The following is a 24,377-nucleotide window of genomic DNA, read 5'->3' on the forward strand; positions in this document are numbered from 1 at the left end:
AGCCCAAAAAAAAAGGAAAAAAAAACTAAAGCAAGTTTTAATTTTTAAAATTTTCATAATTTCTATTTGTTTTTTTCAAATATGATATTCATGTTTATAGTTTCCTTTTTCATATTTCTATTTTTCAATGACCTTTTTATATTCTTCAATATGGTAAAAACGTATTTTATAATGTGCATCTGAAAACTACTATCTGAGATCTTTGTAGGTCTGGTTCTGATTCCTCTTGTTTAATTGGCTCTTGCTCAGAGTGCCTGTTTCTTTATAATTTTTTAAACTTTTGACTGTGAGCTCATGTTAATTGGAAATTAACTGGTGCATTCTTTGAGACTTGGCTTGAAGGCATATTATTCCAGGAAAGATTTATGTCCACTTCTACCAGGTGTCACCTGCGACTTCCCAGGACCACCTTAAGATAAATTTTTGGCTTCAGGTTTTCAACTCACACTAGTAAATACGAATGAATGTTAAATAATGTCACAGATTAATTAAGAATTCTTAAGAAAGATTTTTTTCCTCCACCTAGCTAGGTAGAACAATTTACCTACCATTCCCTTCTGACAGGTGGGTTATTTCTAACACTGAGTATATAGCCCTATAAAGTCCCAGATTTATGTAGGAGTTTTTCCTTTTTCTTTCTTTTTCTTTTTTTTTTTTTTTGGCCACACCTGTGCATGCAGAAGTTCCCAGTCCAGGGGTCAAACCCGCACCATAGCAATAACCAAAGCCATAGCAGTGACAACTCTGGATCCTTAACCTACTGAGCCACCAGGGAACTCCTAGGAGTTTCCTATTAGGCGTTCTACCTTGGGCATAGGGCTTACCTCTTCTCTCACTGCACCATCCAAACATTCAGGAAGGCCGGGGTTAGTTGATGCCTCCAGGGTAAAATCTGGTTTATCTTTCTGGATTCCAGCTTTTATTCTATATTTTGTTTGACCCTGAAGATTTCCTAGTTTCTTGTCAGTTCAGTAATGTTTTTCATATCTTATCTAGCATTTTTAGTTACTTTTAGCAGAGTTGTTCAGGATAACCATTGTACTGTACTGTCAGAAATTAAAATGTCTGACTCTGTCTTTAGGATGAATTCTTAGCTATAGAATTGCTAGATCAAAAGATATGCACATTAGAAATGTTTATTCATATAGCCATATTACAAAGGCTTATTGTATGTCCAAAGAAATAAAACAGAAAAACAAATCACTCATCTCAAGCATTTGTTGGGCTCCTTTTAAATTTGCCTCTAACATCTATGAAAGAAGACGTGAATGTGCTTTGCACCTGGACAAGAGACAAGATTTACAAACCAAGCAAAACAGTTTAATTGTATGATGTTTATAGATGGTAAATTAGGAGTTCAAGAAAGACAGAAAAATGTAAATCTGGTCATGCCGCACCCCTGCTTAGGAAGTCTTCTGCAGTTGCCTGTAGGATAATGTTCACGTTGTTAACGTAGCCACATCCTGCGTGGTCTGGCCCTTGCTTGTCTCCATCCTCACCTCTCCTTCTAGCTCGTTGGCTCATTGGCTGTTCCTCAAATGCAGTGAAGTCCTTCTCACCTCCAGGCCTTAACTCTTACCTCAATGTCCCTTCTTGCCTCCCACCTCACCCCACCTTGCTTAGCTGACCTGCTTATTCTTCAGGTCTCAGCTTACATATGACATTTTAAGAGAAAACTTCCCTAACATTGTAGTATAAATTCACACACACACACACACACACACACACACACACACACCCCTACCTGTGGGTTCAAGGCTGCTGATTGACACAGCAACTTTAGGACAAAAACTAAGTTCATGCACTTCATAGTATCTGGTAAACCCAAAAAGAGAGCTTGAGACTAAGAGAGAGAAACAGGCTCTACTATCTTAAAGCGTCCTATTCTTGTTCTCCATAGCACTTACTACAATAGTCATGACTAATGTCTCTAGTTTTTTCATCCTGGACTGGATTTCATTGAAGTGATTCATCATTTCATTTTCACGTTGATAATCATCTCTGAAGGTGCATTTCCCTGCTCCATTCTGAACGATTCCGTTCTTTTCATCAGGTATCAGAGTAACACTGCTTCTGCTGTTCTTGAAACAATTACCAACATTCAACCGAAAGAGAGTGGAGGCGGCGTGGGAGAGACGCGAGAAGCCATAGTTTACAGGTTATCGGAAGACATGCTGAGCAAGCTGCCTCCGGACTACATTCCACATGAGGTGAGCTGCCCCTTGCCCCCCCCCCCCCCCCCCCCCATCCCCCGGCCCTGTGCACAGGGCTGCCTCTGGGCTCCACGGAGTGGAGCACAGTCCTGGCACAGTATGCTTCAGTCCCATCCTCTCACTGCCCAGTCCTTTTCCTCCGGTTGGTCACCTCTTCCTTACCCTTGCTCCATCTTGCAAAATTACCATCTGCCCTGTTCCTCTCTCCCTCACTTTCTCTCCCTCTTGCCTTTTCTGTACCCTTTCCCCATCTTTGGGTTCCTCTGGTTTGGAGTCTCCAGAGATCCTAACCCTCTAGGCTGGGACTCTCTCCCCACCTCTCTTCCCCAAGCCTGCCTCGTCCATTCGTTAAAAGTCCTGCCTGTTTCTGTCTCCTGCCCACCACACCTTCATCCTCTCAGTCCTCTCCCCCCGGGTCATGGGCAACTCAGCCATGTACGTGGATTCACTCCCCTGCTTGGATGGCAGTGACTTCCAATTTCTTGAATCTCCCAGGTGTTTGCTTGTTAATCAACATCAGTTTTTCTCCATTTTGCTGGGGCACCACCACCAATTCCTGGGCCAGGGACTGAACCTGTCCCACAGTGGTGATAATGCCCGATCCTTAACCACTCAATTTTTTAAAATCTCAGGACCCCTTTACAAAATGACTAGGGACCCCCAAAGAGCTCTTGTTTATGTGGATTTTAACTGCTGATATTTAATATAGTAGAAATTTAAACTAAAATTTTTCAAAAATATTTATTAATTTATTGTGAAATAACATTAATAAACCCATTAACATAACACTATATTTTAAAAATAAGTATATTTTCCAAAACAAAAACATTCAAAGAGAAAAGTGGATTTACATCTGTGCAAATCTCTTTAATGCCTGGTTTGAGAGAAGACAGCTGAATACGCACATCTGCTTCTGCTTCAGTCTGTTGTGACACCACAGGTCACATAGCCTCTGGAAAACTCCTCAGAGAAGGAGAGTCAAAAGTCAAATAATGTCTTAGCATTACTATGAAAAACATTTACCCTGTGGAGCCCCTGACAGGAGTTGAGTTGGGCCCACATCACCAAGGTCTCTGTTCTGGGGAGTTCCCATTGTGGCTCAGCGGGTTAAGAACCCGACTAGTATCCATGAGGATGCAGGTTCGATCCCTGGCCTTGCTCAGTGGGTTAAGGATCTGGTGTTGTTGTGAACTGCAGTGTAGGTTGCAGGTGCAGCTCAGATCCAGCATTGCTGTGGCTGTGATGTAGGCTGGCAGCTGTAGCTCCGATTTGACCCCTAGCCTAGGAACCTCCATATGCCACAGGTGCGGCCCTAAAAATAAATAAATAAAATGAGAGAGAGAGAGAGAGAGATCTGTTCTGGCAACATTCTAGCAGGAGCTGAGTGTGAGGGAGGCCCCTAAATGGATTGCTAGAGGGGAGGAAGCTGGTAGTGAGAGACATCTAAAACTGCTTCCAGTATCACTTCCTCTTCCAGTATCACTTACCTTTTAGTGTCCTTCATTTTACACAGAAGGGATGTGGTCTGAAAAATGTGGCTGTAAGGTGAATTCGGCTAATTGAAATGCACTTGTGCTACTGACTTAAACATGGAGCCACTTTATGGTAGAAAAGTCTCCCTGGCTTCAGAAACATCATACGAATCTCATGTGAGACGACAGCAAAGCTTTTACTTATCATTCATAAAAAGACAATCTTAGGCTGGAACAATAGTCACACTCAAAGTAAAATCAGTACTAAAAAGAGATTTTCTCGATTCTAAGTTTTGAGACACATGAAGCATGTGAAGTCTCTCCTTTAAAGCCCTAAGTAGGACAAGGTGATTTGTTTGCGGCTGTCAATCACACTAAAAGCTACCTGGCTATTGATTTGATATTATAACCAACACCTGGGATGAATTTCTCACTTGTGGGGGTTGAAAAAGTATTTCTGTCATTTCCCTTTTCCTTAAAATGTGAATTTCCCTAAAGTAGTCATAATTTAAAGGAAATGATGTAAAACTGCTTTTTGGTCACTGGAGGCTGAAGGGCTCAGGATGAGAAGAGGGCAGTGAAGCCTGCAAAAATGTAAGTTCTAGAACCAGGAATTTAGGCAAATACCTCGAGGTCGGCATGGCAAACTGGGTTGGGGACCTCCACTGACATGTTCTACTGGGATTTTAAGATCGTTTTCTCTACCTGCACAGGTAGTCCCACCCAGGTGTTCAGTTTTACATCCCTGTTCCCCTCAGTCCTCACGCACTAGAAGCAGGTCCAGCTGCAGTTAAGCAGAGGCATCGTTGCTGAGTAGGCAACACTGGCACAGTGCCAGAAAACCAGTTCCGTCAGACAAGGAGGATGGTCCAGATGAGCCTGAAGGCCACCTGTCTCTCACATTTCATGACTCAGGAAGGGGCTGTGAGCATCTCCGGCAGAGGATGCTACCATTTACTGGCTTTCTGGTGATTCCGTGGACTGGTACCTCCCTCCAGATTTCCTCCCAGTCCTTGCATCCATCCTTATCCATCCTAATCTGGCGCCTCTTCGATTGTGGCCAGCAGAAAGTTCAGATCTCTTGATGAGTTCTTGCCAGTATTTGCAGTCAATCATTTCTGGGGCGTATGTCACTAAATTGAAATGTGTATGTATATTGGCTTATTTCCCAATAATTGTTATATTTTATTGTTCCCACAACCAGATGCTTTTATATTGATCTCTTCAAAATGGCCAGTAAATTATATACCAGAAGGGACAAATGGCAGGTGCTCAATGGCCCTCCCACAAAGACAAATATTTTTGTTGATTAGATTAGGAGAGGCTGGCTTTAGTCACTCTAGCCAGGGCAAGAGTGATCTTAGGAAACTGCAGCCAGTTATATATATTGGTAACTGTCCTGTAAAGATTTTGGCTGTATTAACTTTCTGTGACATTTCTAATAATGATCCTGCAAGCCATGAAAATAAGTATGCCAGACTGGACACTTATAAAGGTTAGATGGCAAAAGAATATTTAACTGACACTTGGTACTTAATCATTTGAAAGGGGAAAAGGTACAATTTTTATGTCCTTTTTTCAAAATACATTTACAATTAGCAGCTAAATATAATCAGTAGGAAATAAAAATCATTTCAGTGAAACCGCAGTTTTTGAAGCTCAGAAAATGGAGAATATAATGGCAAATTTGGTTCTGCAAGAGATATTTTAGAGTTCATTTGGGCTTACAGAGATACACACAGAGGAAGAAAAAGAATAAAGAAAGGAGCGATCATTGGAAAAGAAGCAGCAGATGATTTTTTTAAAAATCCCCATTATTGTAACACATGCTTTGTTTTAGGTGAAAGCTCGTTTGATTAAGATGGGGCATCTTAATTCAATGAACATATTTCTTAGACAAGAAATTGACCGAATGCAGAAAGTCATCTCAATACTTCGAGGTAGCCTGAGTGACCTAAAATTGGCCATTGAAGGAACAATCATTATGAGTGAGGTGAGCGGTTACAATCTCAATAGTCACGTCCCTCTTTTGTTGATTTTTCTTATTCTCAGATTTGGGCTCTACCTTTTCTTTCAGAACCTAAGAGATGCCCTGGACAATATGTATGATGCTCGTATACCTCAGATCTGGAAGCGAGTGTCCTGGGATTCGTCCACGCTGGGCTTCTGGTTTACCGAACTTTTGGAAAGAAATGCTCAGTTTTCCACCTGGATATTTGAAGGGAGGCCCAATGTGTTCTGGATGACCGGTTTCTTTAATCCCCAAGGTACATGCTCATAGGAGAGTGGGCAGACTTGGAAGATGTGGGTAGTCATGTGCTTGCCCTGTGTGGAGAATGGGTGTAGAGGTACAGCTCACTACATGCCAGATATAGGCTTTCAAAGTTGGAGCCGCAGATGAGCCTTCAGTATTTGTTTCTCAAATTCAGCCATATTTGTTTCCCTATTTGTTTTCCAAATTGTCTGAAATTCTCTCTGCCATATTCCTTCCGCAATATGGGAGGGAAAAACCTTCTGTTTTTATCCTCACCCTCTTCAGCAAGCTATCAGTCCGTAGTAAAAACAGTATGAAAGAGTAAAAAATTTCTTCCAAATCTCAGTTTTAAAATGTTTATGAAAGTGAGGAGTTCCCATTGTGGCTTAGCGGAGTAAGAACCTGACTAGTATCCATGAAGATGTGGGTTTGATCCCTGGCCTCACTCAGTGGGTTAAGGATCCAGCGTTGCTGCACACTGTGGCGTAGGTTGCAGATGAGGCTCGGATCCTGCGCTACTGTGGCTGTGGTGTAGGCCAGCAGCTGCAGCTCCGATTAGACCCCTAGCCTGGGAACCTCCATATGCCGCAGGTGTAGCCCTAAAAAAAGAGAAAAAATGTTTATGAAAGTGACAAAAATGAAGCAACAACATATGCAAAAAACATTCCTAGAGTTCAGAAAGTTAGACTGATTTCCAAAATGATCATGTGGCAAAAGTTGTTAGTCAGTGACCTTCCAGAATCTGTCCCTGCTCGTTTTTCTTTTTCCTCCTGAGAAAGTGCTTTGTGATCCCACTGCACACATTCCCTCATCCTAGAACCACTTCTGAATAAGTCACTGACCATGTTCATACATAGAGTTCATAAGGTTCTGAAACACAACAATTTTTTGTCTTACTCCAACAGGGATGGTTTTATTTCAAGTGATTCTTGGCCAGAATGAAGAGATGTTGGGTTTCTTACAGTTCAGCCCCTCAGAGCTCCATTAGTAACACGATTTAAGAATTCACACTCACAGGTTGAGGGTGTGTAGTTGTTATTTGCAGCAATATGGCTGAATCCCACAAAACAACATTAAGTGAAGGAGGCCCAGCACAGCACCTTGTCATGTACGTGTACTGCACACGTGTGTGTATACTGTCTGATTCCATTTACACAAGGAGGCCAAACCGGCAAAACAGATCCAAGGTGTTAAAAATCAGAATAGTGGTTACCCTTGTGGGAGAGGGCAGTGATTGCGAAAGGACACACAGGGGTTTTGGGGGGTCTGGGAATGTTCTGCTCCTTGATCTGGATATTGGGTACAGGGCCGTATTCCCTCGGTGAAAATTCATCACACTCTATACTCACGATTTGTGCATGTTTCTTCGCACAAGTAATGCTTCCATAAATTGTAGACATTTATTTATTATGGACATCCATCCATTCCCTTCATGCATTTTCAAATGCCTTAACGTTTTCTAAATTTAAAACACTAACCGTGGTGGCTTTTATGAACTGAACAAATTATACGTGGTAGATTGTTATGTCAATAGGCTTTGGATTTGTGAAGGACGGCCTCCAGATTTCACTTAGCTGTTTTTCTCCCAGAATTTCCATTGAATTTTGGGGAGGAAAAAAAATTATTACGGCTCTCAGATTGCATGTGTCTTACCTATGAGTCACTTTCCTCCTTCCCAGCCCTCAATTTGTGCGAGTTGTCAGCAGGTAATTCCTGGCTCGGGAGCCTGAAGAAATAACATTTAACCTCATTAGGATCATTCAACCATTTTTCATTCGTCAGCCTCTCTGCTCGGTGCTTTCAGTAGAGAGAGATTCGAGACCTGATTCCTGCCCTTTAGGGCTCCTTTAGGAGCCCGTAATCTGGTTGGCAGGACAGAAGCATCACAACCTTAACATAATGTGCTAAGTGCTCTGCCAGTCCAGAGTGAGAAGGCCGTGCCACACTGGCACAGGGGCCAGAGGTGAGACCTGCTGAGGCAGGGCTCCAGGAGAGCTTCCCACAGGAGGCCGTGGGTCGTTTGCAGAGGCGGGACTGGAGTACAGAGCATCCCCCGGAGGCCTGAGCGGAGATAAGGCACCTCCTGGAAAAGAAGGCCAGGGTCACCGAGCTCAGGAAGCAGGAACAGGGCGGGTGGGGAGTGAGGCTGGAGTGTGAAGTCTTCTGGGGAGTTGGGGCTGCATCATAAAGGCAACGGGAAGTCAGCAAAGATCAGAAGAGGACCCCAGGTGGAGGTAGAGGGTGGACCGAAATAAGAACGCCCGCCCGGAGCAAGGAGTCTCTTTGCCAGATCCGAGGCAGAGTGCCTGGGACCTCAACCAGGTGCGGAGGAGGAGGCAGGCCTGATGGAGTGACTAAATGGGCATCTTTGAGGGAGCGGGAGGGCCAGCGGCTGAGGCTGGAGCATGGGAAGAGGGGCAGGCTGGGAGGAGAGGCAGGGAGCCTGGGCTGGTCAGCTCGTGCTGGTGGGACATCCAGGTGGAGATGTGTTGGCAGACTTGGAGTTGGGGGAGGGGTTGGGACCTGTCATTTTGAAAACTGTGAGTTCTTTACGTGTACTTTTGATCTTTAGAAGCCAAGGGAGTGGAGTGGGTTCATCCCCAGCTTCCCACAGATGCAGGAAGTCATTTGTGTATCACAGCACAAGCAATTTTGGTTGATTTCTCAATGTGATGTATCTCCTGGGCTTTATATCTTCTAATCCAGTCCCCTTCAGTGAAACACTTTTGCTTTGGCTCAAAACAGTTAAGTAATTTTTTTAAAAATTAATTTTGAAAAACCCCACACATGTTCCCATGTAGCACAGCAGGTTAAGGATCCAGTGTTGCTCCAGCTGTGGCGCAGGTCACAACATTGGGGTATGTTCAACATCTGGGAACTTCCACATGCTGTGGGTGCACCCCTCCCCCCCAACAAACAAAACCCACACATTTAAGTAAAACACAATGCAGTTTGCCATAGATTCATCACAAATACGTATAGACAAAATCACCTAGACTGTAAAACATTTGAAGCGTCGTTTTCACCTCTGAACATTTGTTTTGTGTTCTTATAATGTTACATGGCATCCAATACCGTCTGATGTGTGTTTCCTGTCGCCCCTCTGCATGTCTGCCTTAAGTGACCTTGAGGCCCACACTGTCACAGAGACAGGTGTCAGGCCTCACTTACCTGCCGCCCCTCACCCGCATGTCTGAGCTCACGCTGTCTGTAGCACTTCTGTAGCCTTCGGGTGATCTGCTATTTTGTCACATTGAAGAGGCTGAGCCAGCCTCCCTGGAACCAATCTGGTATTTTCAGCCCCCTTCACAACCATTTCTGTAGCAGTTGAAGAGCTCAGCCATGAGGCAATTATTTAGATGATTGATGCTTAAAGTGGTCAAGCTCTCTGTACCCACAACCCTGCAATATTTGTTCAGTGGCACAGCTTTGCCCCCCAGCAGCTTACTCAGGCCCAGGAGAACCTTTGTGCCCCTCCTGGGTTTTCCCAGCAGTCACTGGCACACATACTCACATATTGTTGAAGATGCTGCTGCTCAGGTTTCTCAAAGGGTTGGTTTGGTCGCTTGGTCCCACAGGTGTACCTTTCCAGAGCATCATGTGCACCCAGTTTAGATTCTTATGTGTGTGTGTGTGTGCGCGCGCACGCATGCGCGCGCGTGTGCATCATAATGAGGATGTATTTAAACTCAAAGATGACGAGTGGTCATGAGCTTGACTTCAAGCCAGGGGATTGCCTGCCTCTTAACTGACAGCCACCCTTTGCCATTTGATGCTCGCTGTGACTCACGGGGGCTGCGAATGAAAGGGAGGCTGAAGCTGAACGTGCTCACCGGGTTCCACAACTCCACATTAGACTGAACCACTCAGTATCATCATTTTCCATGTTTAACTCAACCTGGCACTTGATGCCCTCTGGATGCCAAACAGTGCAACTCTTTCTGAGTTTTGCCCCAGTGTCTTGACAAGCCACTCCCATCTGTCGTGGCAGACCTCAGCGACCACTTGGTATTCATGACTACAGAGCAAGATTTTCAGTTAGAGGGGATTTTGCTGAAGCAAAGAGATGGATGGCTTTTGTCCTGCTATCTTTTGTTCTTGTAAAAATCATCTACAGCCTCTTGCCTGTGTGTGTGTTTTCAGGGCAACATTGGCGACCACCAGCACTTTCTGAATGCTTGTCTGGAGGCAAGTCATAGAAGCCCAGGGTTTGCTGAGTAGAAAAGTGCCGCAAGAGTTATCAGTAGAGCTTTAGGACTGGAAGGGACTGGGGCGAGGGGGTCTCTCCTAACCTCATAACCATCTTGCTGAACCAGAACTGCCCCTCGTGTCTGAGGGAGTCTGGGTTGGGGACCTCAAGGTCCTGACCCTCCAGCTGGGTGATGGCACTCACCTGCTCTGTCCCCGAACCCCAGGACCTAGAAGGACTGTGGACACCTGAGGAGTGCCTCCAGAGTGAGGCACTTTGGCCTTTGCATGTGAGGGCCTTAGGTGCACTGGCCTCAGTCACAACCACATCCCTTGTAATTCTAGTCTCTGCCCCAGTTACCTCCCTTGCCCACCACCCAGTCCTTGGTAATGGGGCCAGCCTCATCCCTGTGCGGAAACTGCTCTCTCCAGGGCCACCAACTCTAGTGACTCTCCCGCTAACTCCACTCCCCCAACTAGAGTGGGATGCTGATTCTGGAAACTCTTTTATATGTTGGCTTCCATCCATTGCCTTCCCCGGTCCTCCCGCCTCTCAGAAGGCTGCTTCTCAGCCCACTTATGGGCTCTTCTCAGGCAGGTTCTGCCCTTGGCCGTGGTCCCTTCACCGATGACCTTGTTCTCACAGATGGCATCTGGTCATCCCTACTTCTGACCAACTCATCTCAAGCCCCCGTGTTGGCTTCTGACTCCTACTTCCAGCCACCGATGTAGAATATGCCATCCTCCCGTGAAGCGCGCCAGTACTACCACCTGTTCATCTTCCTCCCGAGCCGTCCTCACCAGGATTCCGCTCTATTTGCTTGTGTACCCCTGTCCTCCAGATCACCCCAGCTCTTGTAAACAGTCCCCTCACACCCTAACAGCTCAGAAGAGGGAAACCAGGAGTGCATACCATGGTGGAAGGCGAGATGGGAGGGGAGGGGAGGGCGGAGAGACAGATGCTGCCGGAGGTCAAGGGAGTTGGGGCCCCAAACGGTCAGATGCCAGATGCCGTTATCAACAAGGAGACTTGGCAAGAGTAGTCTCAGTGGAGCGGGGCCGGGGGAGGCGTCAGATTTCAGGATGACTGAGACCAAGTAATGGAGAGACAGAGTGAGGATGGGCAGCAAGGATAATTCTTCCCAGAACCTTGGCTTGGAAGAGAAGCAACAAGTTGGAGGAGCCCTTGTAAGAGGAAACCATCTTCTTTTGTTTAATGACAGGACAGGCTTGAGCCTATTCAGATACTGGTGGGAAGGAACCAGGAGAGAGAAAGAATGAAGATACCACAGATGGGTTAAAAGAGGCAAGAGGGAAGTTGCTGGTGACCTAGTGGTTAAAGGACCCGGCGTTGTTGCTGCCACGGTGCAGGTTCGATCTCTAGACTAGGACCTTCCGAATGCTGTGGCCATGGCCCCAAAAAAAATTTTTTTAAGATTTTAAAAAAAGACAGGGGCAGGAGGGGGATGGCTCCCCAGTGGAGAGATGCACTGAAAGCAGGAGGGTCATGTCACCCATTGTAATAAAAGTAATAAAGAAGGAATGAGCAGGATGCAAAAGAGTGTGAGGATTCATGGCAGGAAGTTAAGGGATTTCCCATCTGGTGCTTTCTTTTGTCTCTTTGAATAAGGAGGCAGAGTGATCTCAGGAGCAAAGAGGTGTTGGAGGAGAGAAGTGAGGAGAGCAGCAGATGTTGGAGAAAGGGTTAAGGGGGAAAGTCTTGCTGGGTGGCTTTGAAAATCCCGTCAAGGCCGGCGATGGCTAAACCGTGCTGGCAGCTGTGTGGTGGTCTCATTAGTGTTCAGCAGCCTGGAATGGGTGTAAGAAGGAGGACATTTGGACCCACTTAGGATTGGGGGTTTTGCTGGGCTAGCGATGGGAAAAGATGGGTCTAGACTACATAGTGAAGGAAGTGAAGGAACACGGGGGATGTTGGGGGAAGGTCTTCAGAGGTGATGAGGTCAAGATGCTGAGTGGGATGCTGACAAGACCCAGAAGATGGCAGGATGTTCAGGGAATGAGGACAGGGGGGCACTTGGCAGGGACAGGGAGGGGAGGGGCAGGTGGTCCGAGGGAGTGGGTATCAAAGCAGCAGTGATTCTCACCAAGGGTGGAGGGACAGTTGGGGAGGAGGGTCTGCAGGGCTGAGCCAGGTTCCAGTAAGGGCAGGAGGATGGAGAGAATGTTCTGTGAAGAGGTGGAAAATAGGGAAGAGCTTTGTAAGCACAGGACCACTCCAGAGGGAGCCGTGGAAAGGTCTGGGAGGGAGGGGAGAGGTGCGAGGCTGGGGAGAGGGAGAGAAAGCATCAAGTAGCACCCGGAGAAGGGAGCAGTGGTGGGAATCACCTTCGGGCACGTGAGACACAACAGGGTTAGCGATCCCCACCTGGCCAAGAGAAGTAGCCTCAGCTCTCCAGGTTGTACCTGGGTTCGGCCAGAGCCAACCGAGTCCTGGGTTAATGACATTTCAGAGAACACGTGCATCTCAGGGGACTCTGCGAAGAGTCAGCTCATTTTACTCACAGCCTTCCTAATACTTTGCTTGTATCACAGGGCATTGCTCTTTCCACATGTCAAATTTGTTCTGAAAACAAATGTGGGTCAGGGATCCCTCACTGGCCTGTCATGCAGATGTTTTTACGAAGCAGGGGTCCTCAGTCCTGTCTGCACAGGAGAATCACCAGAGGAGCTTTGAGTCCAGGCTGATGCCTGAGGCCCCAGGCCAGGGATGTAGGAACCTCTGGGGCTGAGGCTGCTCGTGTCTGTGCAATGAAATGTTAAAGCTCCCTTGGTCAGCCTGTGTGTGGAGAGCAGGGGCCTTAGACCATTGCTCCCCAGGATGCGGTCCACCACCAGCAGCAGCAGCAGCACCTGGGAGCTTGGTAGAAATGCAGAACCTCAGGCCCCACCCTGACATAGTTATGGACTCAGAACCAGTGTGGTGTTTTGTTTGTTTGTTTGCTTTTTAGGGCCACACCCTCGGCAAAATGGAAGTTCCCAGGCTAGGAGTTGGATCAGAGCTACAGCTGCCGGCCTACACCACGGCCACAGCAGTGTGGGATCCGATCCACACCTGCAACCTGCACCACAGCTCATGGCAACGCTGGATCCTTAACCCATTGAGCGAGGCTGGGGATCGAACCCACATGGTCATGAATACTCGTCGGGTTTGTCTCCACTGCGCCACAACAGGAACTCCCCAGAACCAGTATTGTAATAATCACTCCTCCCCGGGTGATAACTGTGAACACTGAAGTTTGAGAAGCCCTGCCTTACAGCAGTGTTGATGCCTGGGTTCCACTTCTAGAGAGTCTGATTTTGGTGATTAGGCGATGGCCTGGGAATCAGGAGTTTCAAGGGCTTCCCAAGTATTTCTCATTTTTAGCCGAGTTTCAGATCCCCGCCTCAAAGCATGGAGCAAATTAGCAGGAGGGGTGCCGGGTGCATATTTCATTCAACTGGGTGAATCCTCCCCATCTTTGTTTAATGATTTCTGACCTTTTATTTAACTTACCAGTGAGCTGCATTTGCTTCTCATTTGGGGGAAAAACTGCCTGTCATAAACTTATGGCCGGAGCATCATTTCTCCTCATCTTCAAGAGGCAAGTGTGAGGCTTAGTAACTGATAAGATAGGAAATGCTCTACAACCTCAGGCCCATTACAGATGGACTGGTTCATTTATTAAAGAAAAAAAAGAAAGTTCCCTATGGGACCATCGCTACAGGACACCATCCTACTCCTTATAAAATTGAGAAGAGCAACCTTCCCGATTAGTTATTTATTTTGTCTCTTCCAAGACCTTGTTTGAATTGCTACTGAAAGCTCTCTGTGGCATTCTTCAAGCCAACTGATTGTACAAGTCCAACAGTAGTAATTTGTTTGCCGAAATGTTAGGTCACAACCGTTATAGAAATTAAGACACAACAAGAGTTATTTTAGACCACAGTTTCCAAGGTATAATCCTAGCTTACACTGGCATTTTTGAAAAGAACAAGCTTGACAAGTGTTTTAAGAATTCATTACGCTGTATACATTGGAAGGGAAAAAATTTTTAAAGCCCTTCAGTTAGCCCATGTGTTTCAAATGCAGACATTTGAAGTCAAATCATGGATTTTTGTGTGGGTGGTTCAATCTCACGAATAATAGGTTATTTCTGCTGAGGACTTTCCCCAACTTCTTTTTTCACTTCAGAGTCAAGCATGTGAACCTGAATCACTTTTCCACCACTGATGATTAAAATTTTGTTTAAGAACTATATCCAGTCTCTTGGGATATATACCATGATGGAAGATGGTATGAGAAAAAGAATGTATGACTGGGTCACTGTGCTGTACAGCAGAAATTGGCACCAACTATAAATCAACTATATGCCAATTAAAAAAATTTAAAGCATTACAAAAACTGAACTGGTGCCAAGACAAAAGTACCACTTTTCAAGCTTTTATAAAGAAAAATATATCGAATGTCTTTTAAAAATTAGATAGGCTTCAGAAAACAGAGCTTTTGATTCCATTAGACTGGATACTCGTCTACAAGAAAGATAGTCCTTCATTTTTATTTATTTACTTATTTATTTATTTATTGCTTTATAGGGCCACACTCGCTGCATGTGGAGGTTCCCACGCTAGGAGTCCAATTGGAGCCGTAGCTGCTGGCCTACACCACAGCCACAGCAACTCGGAATCTGAGCTGCGTCTGTAACCTATACCACAGCTCACGGCAATGCCAGATCCTTAACCCACTGAGCAAGGCCAGGGATCGAACCCGCAACCTCATGGTTCCTAGTCGGATTCGTTAACCACTGAGCCACAACGGGAATTCCAGTCCTTCATTTTTAAAATTCAGTAATAAATCAGTGGATTCATGACACTTTGAATTCTGCAAGATCGTGTTCTTTTTAGGAAGCCAAAGAAAGCTATCAAGTCTTGAAAAAAATATATGTTATCTTCTCCGTGTTCTGAGTGGGCCTGGCCCATGGTAGAGTTTCCTTTCCTCCACATTGAAATAAATGTTTTTTCTGTTTTTTTTTTTTTTTTTTTTTTTTGTCTTTTAGAGCTGCACCCACAGCATATGGAGGTTCCCAGACTAGGGGTCCAATCAGAACTGTAGCCACCGGCCTACTCCAGAGTCGCAGCAACATGGGATCCGAGCCGCATCTACAATCTACACCACAGCTCACGGCAGTGCTGGATCCTTAACCCACTGAGCGAGGCCAGGGATCGAACCCGCATCCCCATGGATGCGAGTCGGGTTCGCTAACCACTGAGCCATGATGGGAACGCCAAATATTAAATTATTTATTTAACATGTTCCTGTCTTAATGGCTCAGGGTAATATGTATTCTAGGTTTTAGCTCCTGGCTTACCAAAAGTTCTTCCCAAACATTAGGAGGCTTATTGTTGAAGTCGGCTAGACAGCATCATGCATGTTCCCCAGTAGGGAGAAGAAAGACGATGGTCCTTACTTAACTTCACCGGAGGTTTTCAGAGCGCCCCACCGGTGACTGAAGTGTTTCTCTTAGGTGTGTTAACAAAGGAGAGGATCTGGCTCATCCTTCACCTGGTACTTACGTCATTGTCCTGAGTGCCATATGGAGTGAGGTCAAATTTGCAGTTTATTTGGAACTGAAAATATTACAGCCAAGTTCTGTTCCTCAATATGGTTAAGAGCAAGGCTCATGCCTTGTGCATTATGACCTTGTAGAGTCAGGGATGAGTGATGGATTTTAAAATATCACAGAAGGGGGCCAATTTCATTCCAGGTTCTCTACGTGCATACACAGTGTCTGATACCCCACATGATGCAAGCTTTTTGTTGAATGATGAACATGACATTGTCATGGGGTCACTCAGAAGTGAGAATTGGATTTTATTATCGTGGTTGTATATACCTTAGCTGACTACCAAACATGCAAAATGTTTACTATTAGAGGATGGGATCCCCGTATTTAAAATGGAAGTCAGCATAATCACATGCTGATCAGATCACCTCTAAGCACCTCATAGGCAGAGAATGGATGGCCACTGACCAGCCACCACTGCCAGGCAAGCTTCACACGTTTCCTTCTGCCCGGAGTTAACATTTTGTGTCATAAAATCATCCTTTCCTACTAGGAACTCCTGGGTTCATGAAATTATAACTTTATAAGAATCCTTTAGAAAAGTTCCTCAATCAGGTACTCTGGTTATTGAGTAGCTTTCCTTTTGGATCAATTGCAAGGGTTCTTCTTTAGCACCCCAAATCCTGTTTTAGTGAGGACTCTGAGTAAACTTGATAAGATGCAAATACAACCAAATTGTTCACCTACTTCATATATTCAGTGGCTTCCCACCATCCACAAAATTCAAACTCTGTCCTGGAAAAATCCTGCCTCTGCTTTTGCTCGAACTTTATCTGCCATCATTACCTCATCTATAGCCTAGACCTCTGTGCCTTTGCACATGCTGTTCCTCTACCTGGAATTGTCCCCTCTGGAAAACTCCTATGTATCCTTTTAAGACTCATCTTCAACTTTATCTTCTCAATTCAACCTTCCCTGAGCTGTCTTCCTGAGTGGTCAACTTTGTTCTCACCTCTTTGCTCATACCAACATTATGTTGTATGCCCTGCCTCCCCAAGGAATGCCTCCCCAAGGGTCTATTTAATAATGAGGGAGGGATTTGAGAATGGGGAGAATGTAACTCCCCATTCACCAGGTAGGCTGGGATTCTATTCTTTTTTTTTTTTCCTTTTTTAGGGCTGTACCCATGGCATATGGAAGTTCCAGGCTAGGGGTTGAATTGGAGCTGTAGGTGCCAGCCTACACCACAGCTCACGGCAACGCCAGATCCTTAACCCACTGAGCAAGGCCAGGGATCGAACCTGCATCCTCATGGATGCTAGTCAGATTCGCTTCCTCTGAGTCACGGCAGGAATTCCAGGATCCCATTCTTTCTTTCTAATTCTAAGACGTATTAACTCCCTACCTGCCATTAAGCCTTGCAACTTCCCTTCTGCCCACTCCCATTTCAAACTTAATAAAATACTTTCCCTTATGTGTTGGTTTGTGCATGAAAGTTCTCAAGAGTTTACCAATCTAGGAGGAGTAGGGACATCCGCATTCCAAGATTTACTCATGATTTTGAGTAGAGGGCCTTAGGATTTCCAATATTAACATGGAGGCCAAAATGTAATCCATAAATCACAGATAAAGTTCCCTAAGATTTTGAAGTTCATTTTGAAGTTTAAAGTACCTTTTTTACATATCAAATTCTTCTCTCCAAGAAAGACTTCTCTTATTGAATTGAATGGCATGGTTTGCAAATATTAAGTTTAAAGAAAGGCCACAATATACAGAACCATGTATTGTCTTAACATAACTGTATTATGCACATTAAAACATGTAGCTTTTCTTTCCGGTGTGATTGCTTTGTTTGATCAAATTGAAAGTCGGGCTTTCTATTCTGGCATTATGCCTTATTTCCTTGGACTAAATGAAATTGTTCCATTATAGCAAATAGACGCTTGATAATGGTTTGATTCAGATTTTAATTGGAATGCTGGTCTCAGAGTATTTTACCAGTCCAGTCTTTTCCTAGATACTGGATCTTCACTTAGTGAGTATGAGCCGGCCCTGGATTATAAGCTTTAGAAGACGAGTGGTTGAAATCCCAGTAGAATTTCAAACCAAAACCTTGTCTGAGGCAGAAAGGGTGCTGCTGTCAGCTGGCAAGAAGTATTTAGCTCATGGAAACAAAACACTGACAGAAATGTCTCCCCTGAGGTTTGATCTCAGCTCCTCTCAGATGGGCACACATTTGGCGAGTGATAAGCAGCTAACAGCACGACTCCCCTCCTTGTCTCTAAAATGGACTGTGCCAAGGCAGCAAAGTCATTTTTCTTTCTTTTTAAGGCTTCCTCACGGCAATGAGGCAGGAAGTGACCCGCGCCCACAAAGGCTGGGCCCTGGACTCTGTGACCATCCACAACGAAGTTCTGCGTCAGACCAAAGAGGAGATCACGTCACCCCCTGCGGTAGGTGCCCCTGGGCAAGAGCAGGGACAGGTCTGGAGCTGGGGCTCACGGTTCAGGCTCTGCTGAACACTGACCTATGAGCATCTCCGTTAGGTCCTTTGGCTTGGCAGCGAGGGTTTCCTCCACTGTAACTGGGAGACCTCAAAGCCACAGCCCCCTCCCTTTGGCAGAGTGGGAATGAATGACGAGCAATCATTCAAGGAATCCCCAGACAGCATTCCTTTGTAATGAAATCTAAAAAGGATCTGCCACCTGTCGACATCCGCTGCTGTGGGTACCCGCGGAATTGACGAGTGTTGAGGGTAGTAGAGGACTAACAGTCCCGAGCTCCAGGGCCAGTTCCAGCAGTGTTCCCTCCCACCCCCACCCCGCACCCCCTGCAGGACCCTGGGTGGAAGGATGCCTGGCTGGGGGAAGGGCAAGTGTTCTGAGATAAGCAGACACCACCAGGAGCCACTGTTTGGACGCTTTCTTCCTGCCCTAAGAACTAGTTCTTTAACTCTTTTGAGCCTCAACTTCTTCATCTGTAAAATGATAATAATTCATCCTCAGTAAAGATGACTGTGGGAATTCAGGGGAATCATCGAGGGTTGGTGCCAGACCTCTCACATAGATAGTCAATAAATCTTAGCCCCCTTTTCCCTTTCTCTGATTTTTATTATTCCCTTGGTTGTCAAACCAGGAGGCTGGATCAGATAATTTCCAAGTTCTGGCACTTCCTGCCACTTTGTAACAAGGATCGCCTTTATTCTCCCCCCGCCCCCGTTTCCAATAGCATGGTCTTTATTTCTGTCCGAGATCCCACCAGAAGCACCCTTAACCTCCATACATCCGCCAACAATCCCTAGATTCAGGGCAACCTAGACTTTTTCAGTTATGCCCCTCAACATTCCTCCAGCATTTTCCGATTACGAAATTCCAAAGTCACTTCCACATTTTCGGGTTTTGTCATGGTAGCATCCCATTTCTTGGTACCAAGATCTGTATTAGTTTCCTAGGGCTGTTGTAACAAAGTACCACAAACTAAGGTGGCTTAAAACAATAGAAATTAATTTTCTCAGTGTTCAAGCATCCAGAAGTCCAGGAGTTCTCGTTGTGGCTCAGCAGTTAACGAACCCGACTAACAATCCATGAGAATGCAGGTTCAATCCCTGGCCTCGCTCATTGGGTTAAGGATCTGGTGTTGCCGTGAGCTGTGGTATAGGTTTCTACGCGACTCGGATCCCACGTTTCTGTGCTTCTGGTGTAGGCCGGCAGCTGCAGCTCCGATTGGACCCCTAGCCTGGGAACCTCCATATTGCCATGGGTGCAGCCCTAAAAAGACAAAAAAAATTAAAAAGAAAAGAGTCCAGAAGTCCAAAACTAAGGCATTGGCAAGGTTGGTTTCTTCTAAAGGCCCTGAGGGATAATCTGTCCCTGGCCTCTCTCCTAGCTTCTGGTAGTTGGTGGGAACCCTTGGCATTCCTTGACCTGTAGCTCCATCACTCCAGTATTTACCTCCCTCATCACGTGGCCTCCTTCCCTATGTATATCTCCATGTGTCCTCTCCCCTTCTTGTCAGAACATCAGTCATGCTGGATTTAGGGCCCCTCCTATTCTACTATGACCTTAATTACATCTGCAAAGTTTCTATTTCCCAGTAGTCCTGTGCTGTAGTCCCAGATGGACATGAGTTTTTGCAAGACACTGTTCAGTCCACAACACCTTCTGATTATGACTATGAAAAGCTCTGAGACTGAAAGGAGCCTAGAAGGGATATAATCTACTGTTAGATGATGGCTAAGTAGTTGCGTTGTTCGTGTAGTAATTGTCACCTGCTGACTTAATGATGGTATCCTATGTCCCGGTTTTCTGGGATTGCCTGTGGTTTTACTCTCAAATTATGTACTTCAAGTTTTGGTTCAAAAAGTATGGTTCTCCTAGGGTTAGCCCACAGGAAGGATTCTAGAAAATAGTTTGCAGCTAGTCTCCCTCTCTTTTATTATAATATACATTTACTTCCCCTTTCCTGATGCTCACTGCAAATGGAAAAGTGCTTACCATCTTCTGCATAAGTATATCTTATGCGCTTACCTGATTATTGGAGTCTCCACTGAGATTCCCTTTAGACTTTTTTCTTCCTGAGTATATGTTTTATAGATCCCTGCTGCCTGCAAGATAAAGTTCAAGCTCTTCTCTCTGGCACCGAGACTCTTCCACAGTTAGGCCCTAACTAATTTTATAACCATTGAGCCTGCTGCTAAAAAAAAATGCTTGGGCTTCCCTGCCCACCCTGCCTTTCTTTGCAGCATTACTCCCCCTGGGATACCCACCCTTTCCTCTGCCTTTCCAAACACAGCCCACCCTTCAAGGCCATCTCTTCTGCAGTGTCCCTGAACGCTCCAGGGACCTTCACCTCGAGTCAGTGCATTTAGCCTCAGTCAGTGTGGTTCATCAGGCAGTCCCTCTAACCAGTATGTGCTGGTAGTCAAGCCATCTCTTAACATTTTGGGGGGGGTGTCTGTCTGTCTGTCTGTCTGTCTGTCTTCTGATTTAATGATTTAAATTAGGATCTGGAGCAGGTCCTACTGTGAGAGAGACAGATACAGGACGAGGTCAGCCTCTGTTGGGCCAGTTCTCCCCCTCCCTGCCCATCACCTGCTGTTGCTCTGTCACCCCCGGCCTCTGGGGGCACTCGAACCCCTGCTCGCCAAACCTGGCTGCACACATCTCACTGGACCCTACAATGGAGATGAAGTTGGAGCCACATGTTGGCTTGGCCAGTGCAGGCTGAGACCCCTCATGGCACCCAGCTCCAAATCCTGTTCCGTGCTCCCCCCTCTTCGCTGACTTAGACCACCCCTGTTGCTCTTTTATCTCCCAGCAGAGACAGTTTGGTGCTGCCGGCTAAGGCTGCGGTCCGAGGCAGGCCACCCCCAGGCTCAAATCACCAGTAATAGGAGCAGCTCTGCTGCGCTCAGGGCCTCAAGCTGTGCCTCGGGGGAGCACCGGGCTAGTGTTTGGCTAAAGGAATGTGTCCAGTGGTGTCTTCTTCCTTTGAGCTTTTTCAGATTGGTGTGTGTACAGTTTCTTTCCAAACTGACCAACTTCATTACAGTAACAGATGCCCCTCTCACAGCACCAATTTTTTTTGTTTAATCCTGTTACCTTACCCCTGACTCTTCCAGGAAGGCGTGTATATTTACGGGCTGTACATGGACGGAGCAGCCTGGGACCGACGGAATGGGAAGCTCACAGAATCCACCCCCAAGGTGCTCTTCACGCAGCTGCCTGTGCTGCACATCTTTGCCATTAACTCCACGGCGCCCAAGGACCCCAAGCTGTATGTGTGTCCTATTTACAAGAAACCGAGGCGAACTGATTTGACCTTCATCACCGTGGTATATCTGCGAACAGTCTTGTCCCCAGATCACTGGATCCTGAGAGGTGTGGCCCTTTTGTGTGACATCAAGTAAGTTCATTTCCACTTGCTGAGGGCATCAGGAGCCACGTGGGCAGCCAGTGCTATTGAGAGACTCAGTGACATATGTCTTTTCTTCCTGATAATTGCTTGATTACTCTTTCTAAATTAAAAAGTTGATATCTTACAATCACTTGTGTGTGTGTGTGCGTGCGTGCACGCACGTGTGTGTTTTCCATCATATCAGTGTTTAAAAAGATAATTCTAAAATAAAATTTTTTCAGAGTTCCCTTTGTGGTTCAGCGGGTTAAGAACCCAACTACTACCCATGAGGATGCAGGTTCGATCCCTGGCCTTGCTCAGTGGGTTAAGGATCTGGCGTTGCTGTGAGCTGGAGCGTAGGTCAAAGATGAGGCTCGGATCTGGCATTGCTGTGGCTGTGGTGAGGCTGGCAGTTGCAGCTCTGGTTTGTCATCTAGTCTGGGAACTTCCATATGCTACGGTTGCAGCCCTTAAAAGCAAAACAAACAAACAAAACCAAAAACTAAAAAACTAAAAGCGTTAATTTATTGCAACATAAAAGTAGTCTAGTAGATGTCAATTTCTCTCTCAAACAAATCCCACTTTTCCCTTGAATAACTGATCCTTGTCTGTGCGTTTACACTGACGAGTTATCCATTGCTTGTTTGAGTTTGATCTTCTCTGCGTGGTTATGACATGGAGACTGAGGGGTCCCCTCAGGAGTTAGAGCTGTGTTGTGTGAAGTATTTGAGACAGCCAATCCACTGGGATGGCTGCTCTTGCACATTCTTGTCATGTTACTTAATAGTGCTTTATTTTCTTCAGGTGCATTTGAGGCCCAGCGAGCTGTGAGTCTCTAGCTCGCCCCTCCCATCCCCAACTCTGCAGGAGATAATGAAGCACACATTTCTAGGCAGCAAATGGAGAAGGAAAAACAAACTTCATCAAATGAAATTAGGTTACATGCTGAATGCCTTAAAAAGCAAAGTCTTTAAAAAGTGAAGCGATTTCTTATTCTGTAGCTAGTCTGAAACTCAGTATGAACCTTTATTTCCTGCTCAAGGAAATTGTCAATTGAACAAAACAGATGGGGTCTTGTATTGAATGTTCATGCAGCTTCTGGATAGTGAAGTGTCTCTCCTGGTCTTTCCATCTAGAATCCTCTGGCTCGCCCCCAGCTAAATCCACAAGCTTCATTCTCACTGTTGGGAAGGTGGGGAAGCGGGGGATGTTTCAAGGTGCCTTGCTTCCCTCTCATGATAGACCAGGTGAGGTGTCCAGGGAAGAAACCAAGAATTCCGCCTTCGTCTGGTGTGCTTTCCAACAGTAGACAGTATATAATAGGATGCAAATTGTGGCAGTGGCCTCTGGTGCGCTCCTGATACCGATTCAGTGTCAAAGCCATAGAACTGTCCAGGGCAGTTTACAAAATAGAAGAGCCGAGCCTCTGGCCCATGTGTTTTGGCCCTTCCCTCAGCCTGTAGGCACATTAAAGGAAAAGAGAGCGTCTTCCGGAAAGAATATCCTACTGACAGAAGCTAGAATCTGGAAGCAACTCTCTGGGCGTGCATCAAGGACACGGACCCCATGGGAGCAGACCAAACGGCAGGTCCCCAAAGAAGACACATGCATTTCGTTCATATTCCCATCCAGCTGCTAAAACTCCTGAAGGCAAACTGCATAGCCTACAGCCCTGGATGCCATGGTAGGTTTTCAGAGAATAAGTTAGGTTCAATGTTTTCTTTTTTTGTCTTTTTTGCCTTTTCTAGGGCCACTCCTACGGCATATGAAGGTTCCCAGGCTAGGGGTTGAATTAGAACTGTAGCCACCAGCCTACGCCAGAGCCACAGCAGCAGATCCGGGCTGAATCTGCGACCCACACCACAGCTCACGGCAATGCCAGATCCTTAACCCCCTGAGCAAGGCCAGGGATTGAACCCTCAACCTCATGGTTCCTAGTCGGATTTGTTAACCAGTGCACCACGATGGGAACTCCAAGGTTCAATGGAGTTGAATGTCCCATGGAAAACTGGGGAAAGAGATGGGAAGGATGTGAATCGAGCAAAAACCATGAATCAGACCGTTTAAAGCCACTCACATACCATTTCCTGTGAACTCTCCACTTTTGCTGATTGTTTTCTGGTGTTGACACTGAGGGGAGAGAGATGGGTGCTGAGGCTCCCTGGGGGATGGGCACCTGGCAACCAAGCAGTGCCTCAAAAAAATGGTCTTCCTCCTGGTGCACCTCTCAATGCTCCCCGAGTTTTGCAGAGCTGGCTGGAGCCCAATTCTGCCTTTCTCTAGGCTTGCTAAATGGTTTCCTAAGATGTTCTGAGCCACTGAACTTGCATAAGCACAAAACCATTTTCTCAGAAAAAAATTATTGCTGTTTTACTAATTACATAATTTGCTGCACTTGAGTGAGGGAGACCTGGTGAGCATGAAAGAGCAAAGGATCTGAGACTAGATGGTTAAGCCAACTGAAGCTGGGAGAGAGAACAAGTAAATTTTTTTCCTCCTTGGAATCAGTCCACATATTCTCATTTTTGGTCTTGGCAAAATGAGCAATGAGATTTATACCTTTGTTGATTTAAAATGTTATTTTAGTTTGGACTTTGCATAAAAATAAGACTGAACAAGAAGTGTCTCAAGCTATATCGTGTGGAAGGGACTGGTCTTGAGGGTGATGTTGCATGAACAAACCCCACTCTCTTCTGTCAAAGAGGCCTCAGGCGAACAGGGGACTCACCTGTAATGTGAGTGTGAAGTACAAAGGGAGGGTTAAAACTCAGGGGTGTGGGGCGATCTTGAAGAC

The 24,377-nt window shown here is 45.9% G+C and overlaps 1 protein-coding gene across 1 annotated transcript in view; it reads left to right on the plus strand.

Annotated features, from left to right (window-relative positions):
• The window catches only part of DNAH8 (dynein axonemal heavy chain 8), a 269,859-nt gene extending 248,137 nt beyond the window's left edge, over window positions 1-21,722 (plus strand). The window contains 5 exon segments of the mRNA XM_047797103.1: window positions 2,054-2,210; window positions 5,526-5,678; window positions 5,763-5,952; window positions 18,020-18,141; window positions 21,309-21,722. Coding sequence (XP_047653059.1) covers window positions 2,054-2,210; window positions 5,526-5,678; window positions 5,763-5,952; window positions 18,020-18,141; window positions 21,309-21,596 — 910 coding nt within the window. The 3' untranslated portion in view covers window positions 21,597-21,722.
• The last annotated feature ends 2,655 nt before the right edge of the window (window positions 21,723-24,377 follow it).

The sequence above is a fragment of the Phacochoerus africanus genome, chromosome 9 (assembly GCF_016906955.1).
Source record: "Phacochoerus africanus isolate WHEZ1 chromosome 9, ROS_Pafr_v1, whole genome shotgun sequence".
Classification (NCBI taxonomy): domain Eukaryota; kingdom Metazoa; phylum Chordata; class Mammalia; order Artiodactyla; family Suidae; genus Phacochoerus; species Phacochoerus africanus.